Source organism: Tachypleus tridentatus, chromosome 10 (assembly GCF_004210375.1).
Source record: "Tachypleus tridentatus isolate NWPU-2018 chromosome 10, ASM421037v1, whole genome shotgun sequence".
Classification (NCBI taxonomy): domain Eukaryota; kingdom Metazoa; phylum Arthropoda; class Merostomata; order Xiphosura; family Limulidae; genus Tachypleus; species Tachypleus tridentatus.
This window is the reverse complement of record NC_134834.1, coordinates 161,336,673-161,359,176: the sequence shown is the minus strand read 5'-3', so window position 1 is coordinate 161,359,176 and position 22,504 is coordinate 161,336,673. Positions and strand designations below refer to the sequence as shown.

The 22,504-nt window shown below is 35.6% G+C and overlaps 1 protein-coding gene across 1 annotated transcript; it reads right to left on the bottom strand.

Annotated features, from left to right (window-relative positions):
* Nucleotides 1-8,509: 8,509 nt before the first annotated feature.
* LOC143228553 (alkaline phosphatase, tissue-nonspecific isozyme-like) lies at nucleotides 8,510-22,423 on the bottom strand. The gene is made up of 7 exons (XM_076459795.1): nucleotides 22,400-22,423; nucleotides 16,523-16,697; nucleotides 14,160-14,338; nucleotides 12,041-12,248; nucleotides 11,506-11,646; nucleotides 10,187-10,378; nucleotides 8,510-8,791 (listed from the first exon to the last, which is right to left on the bottom strand). Exons 1-7 carry the CDS (start codon nucleotides 22,421-22,423, stop codon nucleotides 8,652-8,654), a joined length of 1,059 nt encoding a protein of 352 aa, XP_076315910.1. The 3' UTR covers nucleotides 8,510-8,651.
* Between the last annotated feature and the right edge of the window lie 81 nt (nucleotides 22,424-22,504).

Genomic DNA, 22,504 nt, shown 5'->3' with positions numbered 1-22,504 from the left:
GGCAGCTAGTCATCATCACCACCCACCGCCAACTCTTAGCCTACCCTTTTACTAACGAATAGTAGGATTGACCGTCACATTGTAACGCCCCCACGGCTAAATGGGCGATCATGTTTGGTGTGACAAGGATTCGAACCCACGACCCTCAGATTACAAGTCGAGTGCCTTAATCATCTGGCCGTGCTGGGCCTTCCAATTGGAATTAGTGGTAAACTAATTTTATCTTTATTGTACTATCTTGTAAAGAGTTAATTAAAACATCTTAGTTATCAAGTTGTGTTAGAAAAAAGTAAAACCCAAGGCACAAATTTGATATATCCACCTTTATGAAACCTAATATTTCTCCTAATTTAAAGCAATTAAAGATATGACCTCAGTTTAAGAACATTACATAAAGTAAGATAATAAAACCTACTGGAAATATGTTTATAAAGATTTAATAATTAACACTAACAAACAAAAATAAATAAGAATAAAAATTCATAAACAAAAAACTTAGTGATGTAAAGATAAAGGAACTAAGATACATAGAATGTTTGTGAAATAGTGGAATCACATGTGAGTTATAAAGGACTATATGGACATGGTAGTATTTATAATATCCACAATCACAAGTAGATCAGGAGAGTTTTTGTAATGTTACAAGTGATGAATCAATCAAGAATACAAACAAACAAACATACCTTCTTATAAATTAATAAGTTAACTGTATAATATCAACAAATAAAAATAAAATAGAAGTTTATGAAATTATTTAGAAAATTATCTTTTATAATCATATTATATACTTACTGTTTTATAAACAAAGCTATTTTATTATTTTTATTAAGATATAGTTATTAAATTTATTTTTTGTTTGACCAATAATCAAACATTCCTATTTAATGCCTTTCATATTTCAAATGAGTTTGTTTTATGATATACCTTTTGTTTTATTACTTATTTCAGTAGGCATTTTTGTCCAATAAAAATTAAATATTTACACCACATTCTCCTCATAAATATTACTACTATTTTGGAAGGAGAGTATTGTTTTGCCCTAGATTTTATAAGTTAGAAAAATAATAGAAAGTTGTTTGTGTGTGTAGATATATTAATTATGACGTTTTTCTTAAACACAAAACTTCACAATATCTTTGTTGTATCAGTGCTCTGTATAAAAGAAAATAGAAACTCTCACAGAAAAATACATACATGTAATTTCAGAAAACAGGAAAAGCAAAAATGTGTTTAATGGAGCAGTTGACAACAGTATTTTATAATATAACTGTTTAAATGCACATTTTCATTTTATCACCAATACAAGAACATTTACAAATCACCAGCTAAAGTTTTTAACATGTAATTATAAATTAAAACCCATTTTCAGAGTAATAGACTTTGTAAAACTGTGCTCTAATATAATTTAATTGTACAGAAAGCAAGAAAAACTTCTAATAAAAAAGTGAAAAACTAAATAAATTCCTTTGAAGATGGGTGTAGATGATAATAATAAAACAGTTTTACATCTTCTATTATTGTTCAAAGTTTATTAACATGATCACACAAGCACCAGTATTTCGCAGGAAACATCCTCACGTTGTTTATTCAGAATGTGAGAAGAAAAAAAAGACACTTTTCTATGGACCTTCATAAAGCAGAATAATTAGGCTTAAGAGGTTATAGGTCAAAAACTGGCCATTTTTTTAGTCAAATATAATACTTAATACCCCGGTACACATCCACAGTATCCAAATGGTCTGCGTCCTTCCATCTGTAAACATTCACGTGTACCTCACGAGATGTTGAGAATACAAATGTATCCCCTTACTATGCGTACGAAGTTTAAGGTCCCGATGTTATTTTCTCTTGGTAATATTACGGTCACACAGACAAGTAGGCCTTTTATTATTATTCAAAAAATAAATAAAAAATGGTATTCACAAGCACATTCTCATAATGCCTGTAATTAAAATGTTTCATAAAATAACAAAAACAAATATATATAAATGTATACTCATATATATATTCAGTAATTTTCTGTTATTGATGTCTCCAAAATGTTTCTACTACATTTGATACCGAAATGTGACTTGAGGTAGGTTTTATGCGATATAATATTGCTTTACGGATAAAGAATCTATAATTGCTGATCTAATGAAGTTTAGTTTTAAGACGAACAAGTTCAGTTGATTGTTACGTCATTTCAACAGTGAACTTTCTTTATGCATATTAACAGAATTAACGCCATATAAACACAATTAAAATGGATATTTTAGTAGCTGGAAGTCTCCCAAAGGCATACGTGGACTACTTTGTCTTAGAGGTTTTGTCAAAAAAAACCTTGAAATAGGGAATATTTTCATACACTTCTGCTTCATTACAGAGAATCGGCTGTCTCGAATACTGTAACTTTTTGTTTGATGACTGGAAACTGTCGAACAATGTACAAGGTGATTTTATTTAAGGATTTTCTGTCCGAGAATAAAAACACACTGAGTACAGTTCAACTTTTTTAAAGCCTCGAGGTAAAAGATAAAAGTAATTAATCAATTAAATAACTCCATTATCGTGTATGTGTGTGTGTGTGTTTTCTTATAGAAAAGCCACATGGGGCTATCTGTTGAGTCCACCGAGAGGAATCGAACCCCTGATTTTAGCGTTGTAAATCCATAGACATACCACTGTACTAGCGGGGACCCAACCCATTATCGTTCACAAGCAGGGCCCGGCACAGCCAGGTGGTTAAGGCACTCGAAACGTAATCCGAGGATCACGGGTTCGAATCCCGTTACACTAAACATGCCAGCCCTTTCTGTCGTGGGGGTGTTGTAATGTTCAGTTAACCCCACTATTCGTTGGTAAAAGAGTAGCCCAAGAGTTGGCAGGGGGTGGTAATGACTAGATGCCTCCCCTCTAGTCTTACACTACTAAATTAGGTCTGGCAAGCGCAGATAGCCCTCGCGTAGCTTTGCAGGAAATTCAAACCAAACCAGTTATTTCCTTGGTAAACAGAAAAAAAAAAAACAATTTTGCAATTTTACTGCATTTCAAACACAATTATTATTTTTTTAAGATGATAATTTATTATCCCGCTTTGTGGAAGTTTGGTTTGTTTTTAATTTCACGCAAAGCTACACGGGGGCTAACTGCGTTAGCCGTCCCTAATTTAGTAGTGTAAGAGTAGAGGAAAGGCAGCTAGTCATCACCACCCACCGCCAACTCTTGGGCTGTTCTTTTACCAACAAATAGTGGGATTTACCATTACATTATAACGCCCACACAGCTGAAAGGGTGAGCATGTTTGGTACGACTCTCGGATTACGAGTGGAGTGCCTTAACCACCTGGCCATGCCGGGCCGAAATTATCACCTGACGAGGTCATTAGTGATTTAATAACGATATAAAGAACGTCCACATTATCTAATATTGTTTTTTATACAGTTTTTGATTCCGTATCAGTACCCACAAATAGTGTATATAATAAATAATGTTATTTGTGTTTCTGTCTTGCTGTCTGTCATCAACCATGAGCACATCTTATGTCAGTATCATCGATTTACTTTACAACTGCCACCCGCTACTACAGCGATAAGTCTACGGATTTACAACGCTAAAATCAGAGGTTCTATCTAGCGCGGTGGGCTCAGTAGATAGCCCGATGTGGCTTTCCTGTGAGAAAAACATACGCACTTTACAACTAGCAGCATCTCTTCATCTCAGTGTGATTTAAAAGATGAAAGTGAAAAACTGAAGTTAATTATTAACAAATAAACATTAATTTTATAGATAAATTATAAAGGGAAATAACGAATTATTATTTTTCATTTTCGACATCTTGCCTTTTATGACTGTCTTCTTTCGCTCTTTAACTTTCATTATCATACAGATTTTGTATTTTTAATACATATTGTATTTTTAAGTTTTTATTATTTTCATGACAATGTTTTTTCTTAAAATAAAAATGTTCTGAACTTTATGAATGTCGTTATAATTGCTTTCTCGCATTAAATTTACTGAATTAATATAAACTGTATATGAATTAAAATTATATTTTTTATTTTATCATTAACAGAAACACTAGATATTACAAAATGTTAATAATAAATTTATAATATTTTCCGCCCCCTTCGGGATCGCATCAAGTATTCCAACAAATTAATACAACTTCTAACTTGTTTGTTTGATTTTGAATTTCGCGCAAAGCTACTCGAGGGCTATCTGCGCTAGTCGTCCGTAATTTTGCAGTGTAAGACTAGAGGGAAGGCAGCTAGTCATCACCACCCACCGCCAACTCTTGGGCTACTCTTTTACCAACGAATAGTGGGATTGGCCGTCACATTATACACCACCACGGCTGAAAGGACGAGTATGTTTCACGCGAAGGGGATGCGAACCCGCGACCCTCAGATTACGAGTCGCACGCCTCAACCCACCTGGCCATGCTGGGCCGTAGAAACTCCTAACAGCACCCACCTTCGCAAAATCATCCGCTGCAGTGTCTGGACGTACGATCTACAGTTGGTGGTTTGTGTACACCCGTGTTTATTCAACAGTTAGTCATTAGTACTGTTTAGTCGTCAACGGATCTTCAAAATTCCTAAACACGTGTTATTTCCTTCAAAATCGTCACCCGGAAAACAGACCCAGTACCTCACTAAATTTAAAAACGCACGGATAACGGAATTCAGGTGATTTTGTTTTGCCTTTTTAGTTTGTCGGTCAAAAGCTCGTGTGAGCTTTGTTGTATTGTTTTATACATAGCGGCTTTAAATAAAACTATCTTATCTTAGGTGGTGCACATCAAGTGAGAAGGGGACAGACTGTGCCCGTTGCAGCTCCTGTAAACTGGACTTCAAGATTCCTTATGGTGGCAGGAATGACTTCGTTAAACACACCCAGACCCCATCCCACAAACACGACGTTTGGCAGCAATAACGGTAATGTGGACCAAGTAGTCCAGCCGAGACTCTGTTTGCCAACTTCATTGTTAAACACAACCTTTCCTTAACCGTGGCGGGCCACTTCACACAGCTTGTAAAGGTGATGTTTCCAGACCCACAGCACAGAAGTTTGTCTACAAGAGATCCAAGACGACCCAGATCATTACACAGGCTTAGCACCAGACTGGGAAAAGATGGTTGCCAACATGTTCCGTAGAGAAAAGTTTTCCATCATCATCGTTGAGAACAACGACAGGAAGAAGCTAAATGTTTATGAATGTTAACTATGTATTTATAATTTTGTTTATTTGAAAAATGTTGTATTTTTCGCATATAATTTTAAACGTGTTGTTAGAGTGAAGCTCTCCATTTTTAAATTTGAACAACTCGTGCGAATTATGCGAAAGTAAGTTATGCTGAAAATACTGGATCACTGTTGAATATGACAAATTAGAAACACCGTAGCAAGAGCCACATGATGTGTTTCTGTGTTGAATGTCTGTTTATATATCGCTACACGACGCTCTGTGAAAAATTATTACGAATTTGAATCTTGGCTTAAACAAGGTTTCTCTTTTGCCAGATTACAGGTCCAGCTGCAATTTTAAAATTCAACTCGAGATATTGAATTCCTTCCTGCAGACAGAAATATAAAGGATAAGTTCGGATGGAAAGCTGAACAAACCCAACTATATTCAGATGAAATGTTTGTGTATTTAAGCCTTTTTCTATAACAAACTCCATGTTTCACTTTCTTTTTTACTTTTTCTCAGTAATAGTCAAGTAAAACAAGTAAAAACGATTAAAGTTAAAACTAATTACTGACGCTTTGCAACGTTTTGATATTTGCACAATGGAATTTTTGTTGATGCATTTTTTGTTAGATTGTTAAGCACAGAGCTACACAATGAGGTAGTCGTGCTCTGCTCACTGATGATGAAGACGTTTTTGGTGACGGGATACGAACTCACGACCCCAGGTTGGGAATCGAGTTCCTTAACCATGGGGCCACTGTGGCATTACTAAAGGAGTCTCCATTGACTCGGCTGTAAGCTCGATGGCTTATATTCTAAAAATATGGGTTTGTATAATTATGGTGGGCAAGTTTCAGATAGCCCATTGCTAAGCTTTGCATTTTAACACAAAGGGTCCAATAGTAATTATGCTTTAGGGCTCTCGGGTACATTGTTACTGCTCTGTATAGATCCTACTGCAGTTAGAATCATAAGTCATTTCAGGTACGTTATTAAGGTTCTATACAAGTCCAATTAACAATCCTGACCAGAGGGATAATAACCAGTCAGCAACACTCGTCGCTAACATACGTACTCTTAGCATAATAATAAGATTAGCTGCGACCTTACAACAGCCGGTCACGCAGATTACGCTTATTTGGTTGTGAATAGTAATATTCTTGTTAGTGGTCAATAATATACATACTTGTTATTCAGCAGTAGACATTAAAATGTATTTCAGAGGTCACGTTGGTCACAGTTGCTTTATGACGGACAATAATGGACTTGTTAATAGTAGCGAAGAATAATATATTTGTTGCTGGACACTTGGGTCACAATTAATCTGCAATGGTTAACGACATATTTTAGCGGTCACGCGGAGACATAGTTGTTGTTTTTTCTTTGATTGATATGATCGTCTGTACAGTTTGTTGACCCAAATGATTCGTAGTTATTGTGTGTTCAGACTATGTCTACTAACATTACGACATTCATTGGGAAGACGTGATTTATGTAGCTATTTTGTGGTAGCCACGATATGTTATTGGTAGAGGCGTAGCTCGAGTATGTGTGTGTGTGTGTGCAAACATCCCAATATTCAGTAGTGGAAAAGGTCCATTATTTTCAGGTTTTAAAATGAACACGAACGTTTTTATGTAAATCACGTACATTAATGGGGTAGAAAATAAAGCGCACATTGTATTGGAAAATAAAACCCTCTGTAGTGCTGGCTACGCACCTGGTTCGTAGTCACACTAAATCTCAGCTACTTGCTAGTAATCCGTTTGTTTGTAATATCTAAAGATGGTAGTAACAATTTTACCCATCCTGCTTAAGTAGGATAACGTTCTCCGGTGCAAGTGTATTACAATGATAAAAAAAACAAAACATAAACAATTATTGTAGTATGTTCCTACCTGCTCCTATATTCTCCTACACATATCAATCTCACTTCCAATCTATAAATTTAGTTCATTCATTCATCTACCACTCGATTCCGTCAAGGAACATAGGGCCACAATCACTTGCAGTTTCATGAACAGGTATTTAAGTGAGTGGGTTGTTAGCCCACTGCACCGAGCCGTCCCTAATTTAGTAGTGCAAGACTAGAGGGAAGGCAGCTAGTCATCACCACCCACCGCCAACTCTTGTACCAACAAATAGTGGGATTAACCGTCACATTATAACGCCCCCACGGCTGGGAGGGCGAGCATGTTTGGCGCGATTCGGGCGCGAACCTGCGACCCTCAGATTACGAAGCGCACGCCTTAACGCGCTAGGCCATGCCGGGCCATATAAATTTAGTTAGTAGATTTAAATTAAGCTACATTTGCATTGTCTGAATCATTCTAAACTACATCTTTGATAATCTTTTTTAATATAATTCTTCGTAATTCGTGGTTACATTGTGACAATGATATTGATAAATTATAAATAAAGTTTATTCAAATGAAGAAATAAATTTATTTTTTATACTACGCACTTTATTATAGATTAAATTAATTAATAATCGATTTGTCAACACTTCGTTACTCTTTTCAAACTGTGCTCACATAATTGGACAACATTCTATTATTTCGCTCAAACCACACCCATTGATCTGATAAAAATATATTATTCCTTACGTCACATTCACCTGATTTTCAAACTACACCCACTTAATCTAACAACAATTCTATATTCCTTTCAAACCACACCCACCTAATCTGACAACAATCCTTTATTCCTCTCAAACCACACCCACCTTATTTTATAACAATATATTATTCAACTCAAATTGCACCAATAAAATATGAAGACTCCATTATTCCTTTAAAACCACACGTATAAGAATTACAGAATCCATCAGAACTGTCCTATCACCCTTATCTGAGTTGTTGTATAAGAATTACAGAATCCATCAGAACTGTCTTATCACCCTTATCTGAGTTGTTGTATAAGAATTACAGAATCCATCAGAACTGTTCTATCACCTCTATCTGAGTTGTTACCATTCCACCAGATAAGCATTCATTCTACATTTGTACATAACCGAACATTATTATTCTAATTAACATCCACACGAGTTCAACTGTATTTGTCTTTAAAACTAAGCATAATCCACTTCGAATTAACAAAAGAACAACTTTGACTATTATTTTTCTCCACGCACTTATTTGGTTCCTATGGACAGAAAGTCTAACAACAGCGTACCGTATTAATACAATTAGTTGGTCAGTGGTGGTTGGTTATGCTTCTATATCAGTTACTTTCGCGTGTTTATATCAGGTCTTTATACTGACTTAGGTAACATTCATTGCATGCGAAGACTTATATAACATTTCACATTCCACCACTCAAACAAAATTGTTACAATAACCACGCACCATAAGGAAATGGGACTATTTTCTTCACACCCCTGTTACTCCAATTTGAAGTATCCTTTTCTTCTACAGGTGGGCAGTCACGACTCTGTGTTTGGTAGTTGTGTCGCCCTCGATCGCACGTATCTTTGTTAGGACCGATGCACGCAGCGTAAGCCATAGCGTGAGGTATGTAGGTTTGCTCGAACACACCCCTGAAAAGGTGAGACATAGGTCGATGGGCGTATACCGTGACATCTTCCCGCCGACTGTTCCACGTAATTTTTATGTTCTGGAAGTCGAAGTCACTAAAAATCAACCATAACTAGAACGAACTGCTAAATTACATATTTTAATATTCATTATTATATTCCATATATTTTGTAATTTTCAATTTAATCTGATATAATGGCATGTAAATATAACTTTAAATTAATGTATTTTACGATCATTTTATATCCGAATTCTATCAGTTAAATATTTGATTTCTTCAAACAAAACTGAAACCAAAAATAGGGTTTATTTTGTAGTTTTATATGTCTTGTATTCTCTATATTCATAAAAGGAATGCAAATATGTGTTTGTTTTTTTAATTTCGCGCAAAGCTACACGATGGCTATTTGAGCTTGCCGTCCCTAATTTAGCAGTATAAGACTAGATGGAAGGTAGCTAGTCATCATCACACACCGCCAACTCATGGGCTACTCTTTTACCAGCGAATAGTGGGATTGACAGTCACGCTATAACGCCTCCACGGCTGAAAGGGCAAGGATGTGTGGTGTGACAAGGATTCGAACCTGCGACCCTTAGATTATAAGTCAAGCGCCGTAACCACTTGGCCATGCTTGAGCCAGGAAAGCAAATAATTTAAGATTTTTTAAATTTTTGGACAAAAGATATATAATTATTAAAATAAAACATTAGGACATTTTCATTTATCAAATAATAAAACAAATATTATAATTTAATTCGCAACGGTTGCTTGAGGTGCATAAATTTGTTGTCCACCGGTAGAATATCGGTAAGCCTAATCGTATTATAAGAAATTTCATAATGAACTGATACTAAGGTAAGCCTAATTGAACTATAATGTCTTGTAAAGTCTTACCAGTGTCGACGCCTGCAAGATTCTTCTCCCTAACGGGAAATTTCTACTATACCCAGGTCCGTTTCAGTTAGTGTTAGCGACGAGAAACACACATACAATTTCTTTTTTGATTAAATCATGGGGAATTATAACTAACTAAAGTTATGTTTTCAATGGTAAAGTTATCATTTTTCTTTTGGTTAAAAATGAGATTTTTAGAACAAAACGTACAATTCAGGATTAAAACTTTTCCAAACTTCAACTCAAGACAAGTAATGTGCAATTAGTATTAAAAATGGTGTTTTCTCGAATACGACATTCATACTCGAATTTAACAGTAACATCGAATAACACGAACTTAAGAAACTTTTCAAATCCTTGAAAATTTAATTTTCAAGTACTCCAATTGTTTTTTCATTATTATTTTAAAACTGCAAAATAAAGTTTATTAAGTGGGATGAAAAACAATTAGTCAACATAATTTCCTTAAACACATCTTATTTTGTTTTTTTTTTTGTTGTTATATTCGTCACTCTGTTTTAGTATTGTCACTCAATACAAATCAATTTTACAGAATTATAAGGTAAAATTTCCAAATACCTAAAATTGGATTTCCTCGTTTAGGGTGACCACCAAAAGTAAACACGTGCGAATGATCTGAAGTCACAACAATTAAAGTGTCATCTTCTCTTGTCATCTCTAACACTTTATTTACAGCGCTCTCTAGTGCCAATGTGTCCGTGAGAGCCCGATAAGCATTGTTAAAGTGGTGGGCATGGTCTATTCGGCCACCTGGTGATAAAATAGAGCATTATTTTACTAGACGTTATTTTTACGAACTTTGGTAGGTTTCGTGACTTAGTGCATAACAGTTTAATGTTATGATACTTTATATTATGAATTAGTTTATGAAAATAAGTTAGCAAGTTAAAAAAGTGGATAGTTATTTTATATTGTATTCATAACTTTGGAAATTAAATTTATTAGTAGTTATTTTATATTGTATTCATAACTTTGGAAATTAAATTTATTAGTAGTTATTTTATATTGTATTCATAACTTTGGAAATTAAATTTATTAGTAGTTATTTTATATTATATTCATAGCTTTGGAAATTAAATTTATTAGTAGTTATTTTATATTATATTCATAGCTTTGGAAATTAAATTTATTAGTAGTTATTTTGTATTGTATTCATAGCTTTGGAAATGAGTACACTGGTATATTTAGGTAGGGGCTAAATCCAGGGCCCATGGTTTTAATGAGGGCCCTTTTATAATTTTATTGTATCATCCATAAAATTACATAAGATGTAGGACTCACAAAAATTATTACCCCCTGAGCCCACACAACCTTAAATTCGCCACAGAATGAGTAAGCTATTCACGTAATAACCAGTGAAGAAATGTAATAATATTACATAATATTAAATTAGCTAAAACCATATAATTAAAGTGTGAAAATTGAACACCTTTTACAAACAAAGATTATAAAAAAGTAAACTTACATAATAAGAGAGAGGAAAAAGAGAAATACACCTTTTATCAAAATTAATTTTAAAAATATATGAAAAAGGGTTAAAGTCGCCTTCGACTAACAAGAATCATAACACAACAGGTCAGTTTCCCTCTCCCAACAAGAAACTGAGGGCGTCTGTAAATTATTACATTAACTGATGATGTACGATAAACGACCGTAGTTAACAGTTTAATTGTGAACAATACATTAGGTTTGTCTATGGCCAATGGTGTTGGGGCTTAAATGATTTCCAGAGGATAACCAATCTCCGTACACGTACGTATCAGAATTTCCAAACAATGTCCTTAAAATATCTCCAGCTAAACTAATTTACTAGGTGTGGTTTCTATTATATTCAAGTAACAAACTGACATCGTGTATAAAGCAAAGGCTAAGTTTACCTTCTACTAATAGGAAATACCCGTGAGGGTTCCTACGGACTATTTCAATAGCTTTTTGTGTCATCTCAGCCAAGGAAGGTTCTCCACTAGGACTACTGTCGCGGTCAGTTTCGTAAGTCATGTGCGAGTAGCCAAACAAACCTGCAAGAAAACCAGAACCTGGCAGTTTAATGACAGTTTCACTTCAGTACCGGAATACATTTGTATACTAAATAATAATTAAAAAAATAGAACATTCCAATGGACGTTTGTATTTTTTTGTTTCATCTCAGTTACAGAAGTTGGCTGCAAATTACAAGCAACAATATCTGTCTTGAGCCCTGCTTGTGCATTCTGAGATGTGAATGTCCACCCATTTCATTTTTTGTCGTCCTTTCGTTATCTTTCTTCCACTTTTCCTTCTAGAATAATTTTTGCATCTTGTTGGACTTTATGTCCAATATGACTTCATATTTCAGTTGAAGAAATTATTTTTTATTTAATTGAATTACCCCTTACTTGATCTTTAGAAACTAATCAAATAAACAGAAATTACCTAATAAGTAATCGATTTTCCCAGTATCAACAACTTCAAAGTCCTCTTTCTTCCACACAAAACGATGTCGTAGTTCTCGCACCTCTTTGTCCTTATGCCACTCTTCAATCAGGTTCCTACCGTCCCCACGTCGGCCTACGTTAGCTGGACTTTCAGGATCTCGTATGCTTTTGGGCAGAAAATGACGACGTCCTACACCAAGTATTACCTGAAGAACAAACAGTGCAAGTTTAGATTGTTTCAAGAAACAATAGAATAAAGAAAAGACCCAAAATAGCAGCCTAACTTGAAATTCGTTCAGGCAGGATTAAAATATCTTATTCTGTGAGACTATTTTCTTTCTCTTTTCGAAAGTTATACTTTTGTGCCCAGCAATACCACTCGTAGAGCGCGTATTATGTTTTGAATTTCGCGCAAAGCTACTCGAGGACTATCTGCGCTAGCCGTCCCTAATTTAGCAGTGTAAGACTAGAGGGAAGACAGCTAGTCATCACCACCCACCGCCAACTCTTGAGCTACTCTTTTACCAACGAATAGTGGGATTGACCGTCACATACACATTATAACGCCCTCGCGGCTGAAAGGGCGAGGATGTTTGGTGCGACCGGAATTCGAACCCGCGACCCTCGGATTACGAGTCGAACGCCTTAACACGCTTGGCCATGCCGGGCGAGAGAGCGCGTATACTCGATTCGAGCTTATTACTTATCAGAATCTCTACCAGCCTACCCTCAAATTGAAATTATTTTAGGGAGGATTAGAGTAAATTAATCTATGAGACTAAGGATTAGTTAAATACATCAGTTGAAAAGGTTTCACCTCCTGAGTCCACAACTGTAATTAGATCTCAAATCGGTCAAAGATGATGGAGCTGTGAACTAAAAGTTTGTATATGAAAAATGCAAATCCACCGTATAAGCCGTTATTCTGCAGCTATAAAAAGACCTGAACCTGAAATGTAGATAACAGATTAACTTACAGTATCCGTTAAGAACTTCAGTTTTCCCGAATCTGAACTGTTAACAACAGAGGTTACTTGTATGTAGTATAAACTATACATGAATTCAAAGGCCAGGCGGTTAAGGAACTCGACTAGTAATCCGATGGGTCGCGGGTTCGAATCCCTGTCACACCAAACATGCTCGTCTTATCAGCCGTGGGGGTGTTATAATTTGACGGTCAATCCCACTATTCTTTGGTAAATGAGTAGTTCAAGAGTTTGAGGTAGGTGGTGATGACTGTCTGCCTTCCCTTTAATCTTACAATGCTAAATTAGGGACGGCTAGCGCAGACAGCCCTCGTGTAACTTTGCGCGAAATTCAAAACAAACCAAACTTGAATTCAAAACGACCTATTTTAATGGTGTTAGGCCAACATCATTAGTTATGTTTAAACATATTCAATTATTTATTGTATAAAAATTATTGTTAACACATTTCTTCTTTTCACTCCCATAGCACGACTACAATAAGGTAAATAAAGGATGAATACGTATTATTACTTATATCGTTTATAATTATTGTTGAGGATTTCAGTTTTAAGAAGTATAATAATTTATCCTAATTTTTACTTTTGCAGCACAGCGGAAAAATAAATATTGTGTGAACTTTTGAATGTGGAAAGATCATTCACTCACCGGTTTTTAGTTGTTACTTTGAAGACTAATTAGCCAATCATCAATCTGCAGTTGTTAATTTGAGGATACATCAATCAGTTACAGGGCTGTGGTAAATTTAAGTTTATTTCAGCCAATCACAGGTCTGTAGTTGTAGTTGTTAATAAACTTATCCACTGACCAGGTTCATCATGTATTAGTTTCCAAGTTGATATTATCTTCATACCAAGTATAATTACATTATCCTTTGACCAAATTCATAATGTACCAGTTTCTAACGTGATGTTATCTTTGTAACAAGTATGTTATAAGGTTAATTATTGGTTGGGTTAATTACCCATCATCTATTTTAAGAAGTACGTTCCACAAATATAGAAATATAAAAGGTTAGTATATCAGTGAAACTTATATAATGCATGAAACTGGTTTATATATACTGGCTAGCTTCGTCTCAACCACTTCCTCTGGAATTTTCGCCAATTAGATTCTTATGAAGTATCCTACATTTATGTGGCGGCCAGGTTCATCTTCCACCAGTTGTTTGGCGATGTCTTTACACGTATTGCGGGCATCTTCTGGCATCTTAGCATCAGATTCCCAGCATCTGCTGGCAGAATGGGCATACATGGCTGCTGGGGTGGCATGAGTTACCCTTGTTGTAGTGACCAGTCCAGTAGCTTTACCTCCAGGGAGATGAAGTAGGACATTTTCAAAATTTAACAGAATCTAACTTTATTAACATAAAGTGGTTTTTTTCACATTTAGCCATTGTCTTATTGTCATGTGACATTCAGAGGTTCATTTATGAAGGTAGCATTTATTAGTTTTTAATTTAGCAATGGTTTATGTAGTTATAAATTTGTCTCGTAAACCTAGACTGTGTCTTTTTTGGGCATAGTTGTCCGTGATTTTGAATCATAGGACAAGAAGAAACTCATGAAAAATAATAAGTTAACAGGACCCTTCGACAATTAGTTGGGGATCTTTTATCACAGCGAATAGTTAGGGTTAGCTGTCACACCCACGGCCATAAAGTGTGGAATGCGTTTTTAGGGAAAGTACCGCAAAATACGGGTTCATGAATTCAAAGATATGGCATAGAAACCACGCCTGGACTTGTAGAATATTGAGTGTGATAGCTGTTAAGTAAAAAATAACAACAACAACAAATTAAAACCAACAATATATTATGTTTATTGTACAATTATCTTTAGTTATTTGACACTTTATATCTTACCCCCCGAAACCTAACGAAATGTAAATCTATTAGGCCTGAAAACTGTAACAAAAACACGTTAACTGCTAATGCTTATTTTTAAACTTCTCTTAACTTGTCTATTGCGACTCGAAATCATAAATGAATAGCACTCGACTCGTAATCTGAGGGTCGCGAGTTCGAATCCTCGACATATCAAACATGCTAACCCTTTCAGCCGTGGAGGCGTTATAAAGTAACGATCAATCCTACTATTCAATGGTAAAAGAGTAGCTGAAGAGTTAGCGGGGGTCGTGATGAATAACTATTTTACATTGCTAAATTAGGGACGGCTAACGCAGATAGCCCTCGGGTAGCTATGCGCGAAATTAAGAAAAGACAAATATAAGTGAATTAAAGAAAGAATATCTCATTTATATTTTTTGTCTCCAATTGGTTACCGTTCAATAATGTTTTCGTTCAGTGCGAGAATACATCACTTAAGTTGTGAGACAAAAAATATATATGAAATGCCATCTATATATATCCAGTATAATAATTTAAAACTTTCAATTTAAACATTCGAAATTCGATGACATACTGGAAAACTAATAGGCCTAAAACTTGTTATAAAAACAAATTAACTGCAGGTTCGTTTTTCAAATCTCTCTTATTCGATGACATACAAGAAAATTAATAGGCTTAAAACTTGTTATAAAAAATTAACTGCAGGTTTGTTTTTCAAATCTCTCTTATTTTCATATTTCGCCACTTTTTGTCAATTTTCATGTGATAAACAACAACAAAACATTAAGTAATCCAGATAACAATAACATTGAATTCCATATAATAAAACCAACAAAAAAGACTGATGACAATGAAGTCTACTTTCATGTGAAAAAAAAGCAACATACAAGATAGGTAACAATGACTTTGGTTTCCATGGGATAAGAAAGAAGAACAGATAAGAAAGATAACAACGACTTTTATTTTCATGGGATAAAACCAACAGACAAGATAAATAACAATATTTTCGAATTTCATGTGTTAACAATCAATAACCGATACGTATAATGATGACATCAAATTTCACGTGATAAAACCAACAAACAATTTGTTGGTTTGTTTGGAATTAAACACAAAGCTGTAAAATGGGTTATCAGTGCTTTGCCCACCAGGGGTATTGAAACCCGGTTTCTAGCGTTGCAAGTCCGCATACATACTGTGCTAGTGGGTGGGATGGAGGTGAAAAAATGGCAAATCAAAGATGTTGGCTTGCTGGTTAGGGCGCTCGACATTCTCAATATGTGGGTTGTGGGATCAACCCCAGTCACCGAATAAGCTCGCCCTTTCAGCTATGGCGACGTTGTATTGGGATGGTAACCCTCACTATTTCACAGTTAAGAGTGTGCCAAGAGTCGGCAGTGAATGGTATTGACTCTGCCTTCCCTCTACTGCTATCATTTAAAAATTATGGACGGCCAGTGCAAATATCCTTCGAGTAGCCTTGCGCGAAATTCAACCAAACCTCTTTAGTTTTTTACGATTTGTTATGCTATTTTCTTAGTTTTAATATTTATTTATTTATTTTTAGCGAAAATACTAACTTCATTTACTGTTGAAGACTGTAATAATCAACTACTTGTTCTCTGTGCAACATATTAAAGCTTACCTTCTTGTTGTGTCCAGTCGGTTAAACAAGGGATCCTGGCGGTGATGCTAGATAAACAGTTTTCATGAAGTCCACTGTCATCCAGACCCAGTGTTTCGTAGCGACTTTTAACTCCACTCAGTAAAGCAGTGGCGCAAGCTCCCGAATCTCCCACTTGACTGTCGATGTTGTATGTCTATGTATACAGAGAAGTTGAGATGAGGTGTAACATTCAACCAACGTACAGTGTTACAGCCCTTGTTGGTTATTTGTTTTTAATTGATTAGCTCGTTTCTAGCTTTTGGTTAAATGCGTTTCTCTTTTTTTAATGCAAGACCAACAGTTTTCGTGGGAATCTCGAAAAATTGTAAATTAAAGACCTTATAACCGAAATAAAGACAATTAAAAATATAAAGGAATCATATTGAGTGACATAACACCTCGACTATTTCTTTCTTTTTGTAATACAACTTTAACAGCTTTTCTTTTCTCCTGTTAACATAATTTAGATGGCGCGTATGTAGAGCAGAATCTGTGAATAGGGCAGGCTTCGCTTTTGTTCCTCAATACAAGTCGTCTGCGGCTGTACAATCCGAGAAGTGAGTTATTTGTATTTCGAGAAGCACTGTTTTGGAAGTTTTATTTATAGTCTAAACTACAGTCGTTTATAAAACAAATGAAGTATCTTATGCTAATAAAAACAGTTACGTGAAACAATGGAATATGTTCGATCAACTTGGTATCTTTATTGCAACAGTATTTATTTAAAAATAGGATTTCCAGAATAATAATGAAGAATCCTAAATCTAAGTAACCTGTGTTAGGCCTAACACTACTTAAGCCTTTACTAAGTTTGGAATTTATGCACAAAGTTACACCATGGACTTGTCTGTGTTCCGCTCATCACCGGTATCGGTGTGAACCTGCAGACATACTGTTGTGCCAGTGAGAGGCACTTTATTAAATACGGCTTATATTCGATGAATTAAAATTCCAAGTTGTGTACGTTGTTTGCTTTAGTTTAGTTAGGGCTAAACCTTACTGTACTTAGTATCAATAAACAAATTTACAATGTTATTCCACAACCTAACATTAAGGGAGAGCGAGCAGAACTGAAACACCTGCTCTAATTCTCAGATCTATTGACCTAATTGATCTAATGACTATGACGAGAAACCAGTCATCACCAAGTCCCTGTTGAGCATATCCATCTGATCACGTAAATGATGAGTTCATGCATAAACCTTTTCGTCTGCACAGTTAGAACCAGGTCTGAGTTGTGCAACTCGTCACGATGATGAGGTCCATACACAAATGTCTTCATCTGTACAGTCAAACCCCACTTCAGGTCCTGCTGTCTTTATTACACTTGAACAAGTTTGGGAATTGCCAAAGGTAAGATGCTGCTATTTATTTAACAGTTTGAATTGGATTTCACGACAGAAAATCTGAAATTGTTTCATTAGTATTTCGTGTATTGGTAAATTTTGCAGGTTGTTCAGGGAACATTTTATCAGACCGTGGTCGTAAAAGAAACAAATAATATTAGTTATAACAACATCAGGAATGAAACATATGAAGAACGTAGCCTAACCTAGACCAGCAAAAAGGGCAAAACAATGCTTGACTAAGAGCCTTTAGAGACAGTTGGCGGTAGAGCCAAATAAAGACAGTCCATCCTCTGATGATAATGACAGTAACTCTTGGAAAGACAGTCCATCCTTTGATGATGATGACAGTAGCTCTTGGAAAGACAGTCCATCCTCTGATGATGATGATGACAGTAACTCTTGGAAAGACAGTCCATCCTCTGATGATGATGATAGTAACTCTTGGAAAGACAGTCCATCCTATGATGATGGTGATGACAGTAACTCTTGGAAAGACAGTCCATCCTCTGATGATGATGATGACAATATATCTTTTGTGGGTAGTGATGATAACAATGATGGGGAGACAGAACAAACAACAAGCTTACAGTTAGGAAATGGTGATTACAACAACCTTAAGACTCACAGCTATATGTTGGCTGAAATGGAAATACAGAAAAGTCGTAAACCAGTTTATTATGTGGGCAAAGTGCTGTCAGAATTTGATAAAGATGGTGACTGTGAGGTAGAATTTCTAAAAAAACATAAAAAGTTAGCAAATATGTTTTAAAACCTAGAGCTCAAGATAAGGAAACAGTCAGGAAAGACCGAATCGAACTAGTCATGCCAAAACCAGTGGCCAAAGGCACAACTGTTCCCACAAGAAATGAACTAAACTTTCAAGTCAGTTTTGGAAACATCCTTGTTCGTTCAAAGTTAGAAAAGTTGATGCAGTTGATAAACATCCCGACAAAGTTATTTTTATTGAAATGTTTAATGGTGACAAAGTATGATATTAAAGTTTTATTGCAGCTACGTATGTTGTGTAACAGACAACGATAAGTTAGATGTAAATAAGCTGAGGAAACGTTGATTATTTTGTGTAACAAATATTGCCTTGGATTATTTACTTATAATTCTGTTTAATATTATTCCCTTTATATTCTATCACAGTACCATGTTATTGATAAGCATTATTTAATATGTTATGTCAAATGTGTTTATTCGTTTGCGTTATATACGTACAATTAGGATGTTCTCTATACGAGGGCCGTTCAAAAAATACGCGGACTGTTTGAATTGCGCAGCTCCAGTTGGTTCCAGGTGAATCTGCTTGGTGTCGCTAGGTTCGCACAGATCAGCTGATTACGACGCCATTTCCCGATTTCAGATATCTTCATTTGTGTATTAGCTACGCGGTTTTAAGTGAAGTGCGATTTTTTCGTTTGGCGGATTTCAGAATGAATGACCTGAAGGAGCAACGACTTGTGAAATTTTGTGCTAAACTTGGAAAATCTGCGACTGAAACTTTTGCTATGCTTAACACGGCTTACGGTGATGTTGCTATGAATCGTACGGCATGTTTCAAGTGGCATGAACGTTTTAAGGATGGTCGACAGTCCATTGAAGATGATGAGCGTCCTGGACGTCCTTCCACGTCAACTGACGACCCACACGTCGACAAAATCAACACCCTGGTGCGGGCAAATCGACGTCTGACTGTCAGGGAGCTTGCTGAAGAGCGTGAGATATCAGTTGGATCTTGTTACGAGATTTTGACCGAAAAATTGAAGATGCACCGCGTTGCTGCGAAATTCAGCCCTCAGAACTCGTGAGTTTTTGGCCAAACACTCGATCACTGTTCTTTCCCCCCCCTCCTACTCACCTGACCTTGCTCATTTTTTTTTGTTTTTTTGTTTCAGAATTTCGTTCAAAGATACACAAGGTTTATCTTCATATAATCGTCTCTAATTTCACTGCGACAGGCCAGAAGGAAGGAAGTTTGTCGTCAGTATTCACTGTTAGTTCTTGAATTAATCTTGTTTGACCGAATAGTGGGATCTTTACTGTTATAACGTGAACATCACATCCAGGGTGAATATACTATCATTCCCATTCAACTGTGCCACAGAAATCTGGCATTAAACACAAATTTTGAAGCAAAAGGGACACGAACCAAGAATCAGCAGATATATAATCTGGGCATGATAATCAGTGAGCCACGTTCAGTCCAACATATTTAACAATGGCGTAGTTTTTGAAGCAATGGATGTGTGTCCATAGTTACGATTTTGCTGTCTGTCTAGATAATTACGGTTCTGCTATTTGTTTCCATAATTACGGTTTTGCTGTTTGTCACCAACACACTATCATGCAGCCAGCGACTCTTAAGACATTCTAAACCTTGTTATAATCCCCAAATCAATCCTACCTTTCTACCGGAACTTTTCTACACACTCCACTGTGTCTAGTGACTATTTCCCTATCTCTTTCACTCTACAAATTAACGGACAAGCCATATATCCCTATAGCTCCCAACAATTACATAATAATCGACTGAAACAATTGTAACACTTCACTAGACACCTTAAACACTTACCTAATTCATAACTAAGGTATCATTTAAAGGTCATCAAGATATTTGGGTAGAAAAGGTCACGAAAGCCATTACTCAAGCAACACAAAAGACAACCCCCACAAAACAAAGTGGCAATACACTACAACACTGGAAACTTTACCCAGAAAAAATTAACTGAATTAAAAAAAAACGCCCAAGAAGAAGTTTCATGGAAAGCACGAGGCACATTATGAAACCACAAACAAACAGAATACACACACTATTTAACGGGAGAAAAATAGTACTGGCTAAAAATGTTGTTAACAAACTAAGTTACTTTCAAAATTAACCACAATAATTTTAGAATCAATTTAAATCTTTAACATCTGAGAGAAACAACAACCAATTATATCATCATATTAAATATAACAACATCACCACCAAAACAGACACTGATAAGGTGGAATTACCAACCGAATACTTCCAAAATTATTTTTCAAACATCGAATCTCCTCTACAATCAAAACAAAAAGTTCACAGTCATATAACCTTTCAACCCAAACTATTCAGCCCGATATTCCACACGTCCATTGAATCACAAACATCACAGGTCTTCCCTTACTTATTCAATACAAACGTCCCTACAGGTTAACCTGAAACAAATATTAAGTCACTAAAAAATCCGACTTCTAGCCATGGTGGTATTCGTAACATAATATTAAAACAACAAAAAAACGGATTGAACAACTCATTAACTACATTTAGCTAACATTATGAATCTACTACTTTCATCAGGCTATAGTCTGGAATCTTGGGGAAAATCTATCGTCACAAATATTTTTATATTTACTGCAAATAATTCCAATCCGTAATCTTCAGACCGATTAGTCTAAGAAGCTGTTTAGGTAAGTTACTTGAACGCATAGTGTCACAAAAACTACTGGTTTATTATGATAACAACAACCTGATACCAAACATCCAACTATCGTCCTGCAAAAGCATAGAAACTGTAGACCATCGAACCAGACTAACTGAATCTCTTCACAATGAATTTAACAGTAACCAAGCTGCTTGAGCTGTATTCCTAGACGTAAAGAAAGTATTTGACTGTGACTGGCACAATGTTGTTAGACACCACTTATAAAATATGAAAGTGAATAACACACTACTTAGATGGACATCTAATTTCCTTAGTGATCAAGCAACCACAGTTAAAGTTAACAAAACCATTTCAAAATCATTTGACATTTGACTCTAAAAACTAAATACCTGTAACGGTTTCTTCGAGGGTTTTTTTCCATAGTTACGTTTTTGCTGTTTGTCTCCATAGTTACAGTTTTGCTGTCTGTCTCCATAGTTACGATTTTTTTGCTGTTTGTCTCCATAGTTACGATTTTTTTGCTGTTTGTCTCCATAGTTACAGTTTTGCTGTCTGTCTCCATAGTTACGATTTTGCTGTTTGTCTCCATAGTTACAGTTTTGCTACTTATCTCCATAGTTACAGTTTTGCTACTTATCTCCACAGTTACGATTTTGCTGTTTGTCTCCATATTTACGATTTTGCTGTTTGTCTCCATAGTTACAGTTTTGTTACTTATCTCCATAGTTACAGTTTTGCTACTTATCTCCACAGTTACGATTTTGCTGTTTGTCTCCATAGTTACAGTTTTGCTACTTATCTCCACGGTTACGATTTTGCTGTCTGTTTCCATAGTTACATCTTTTCTAGCGTATAGGCCTGATTCAAATTATCTGTCTACACAAGACATATGGAACATTTCTTTTACATAAAAAGGAAATTAGGTGCTAGGTAGTCAAACAGGGTGAAATAATATGAAGGGGTATCCTCATAACCACGGTAAGGTTTTGTTTAAGAAAATCACAAGAGGTGAGGTATCGGGTGGTACTTCAGTATGAATTCAAAAAAGGTTTCACACTGAACGTCACTTTCCGCCTCTTTCTGTGACCTACAGTCACAGCCAAAGATGACCGCATGTTCATTGTTAACTGGAGAATGATTTAATGCAGATGACGAGCACGTGCGTTTGTTTAATTTGAGGAACCCTCAAGTTCCAA

Excerpts from the sequence above, each read along its gene's own strand:
- LOC143228553 (XM_076459795.1), bottom strand. The coding sequence starts at position 22,423 with ATGCGGTCATCTTTGGCTGTGACT. Across the intron at positions 12,249-14,159 it reads AACCTGGCCGCCACATAAAT|GTAATACTTGGTGTAGGACG; the intron begins GTAGGATACTTC and ends TTTGTTCTTCAG. Across the intron at positions 10,379-11,505 it reads GTATTTCCTATTAGTAGAAG|GTGGCCGAATAGACCATGCC; the intron begins GTAAACTTAGCC and ends TTTTATCACCAG.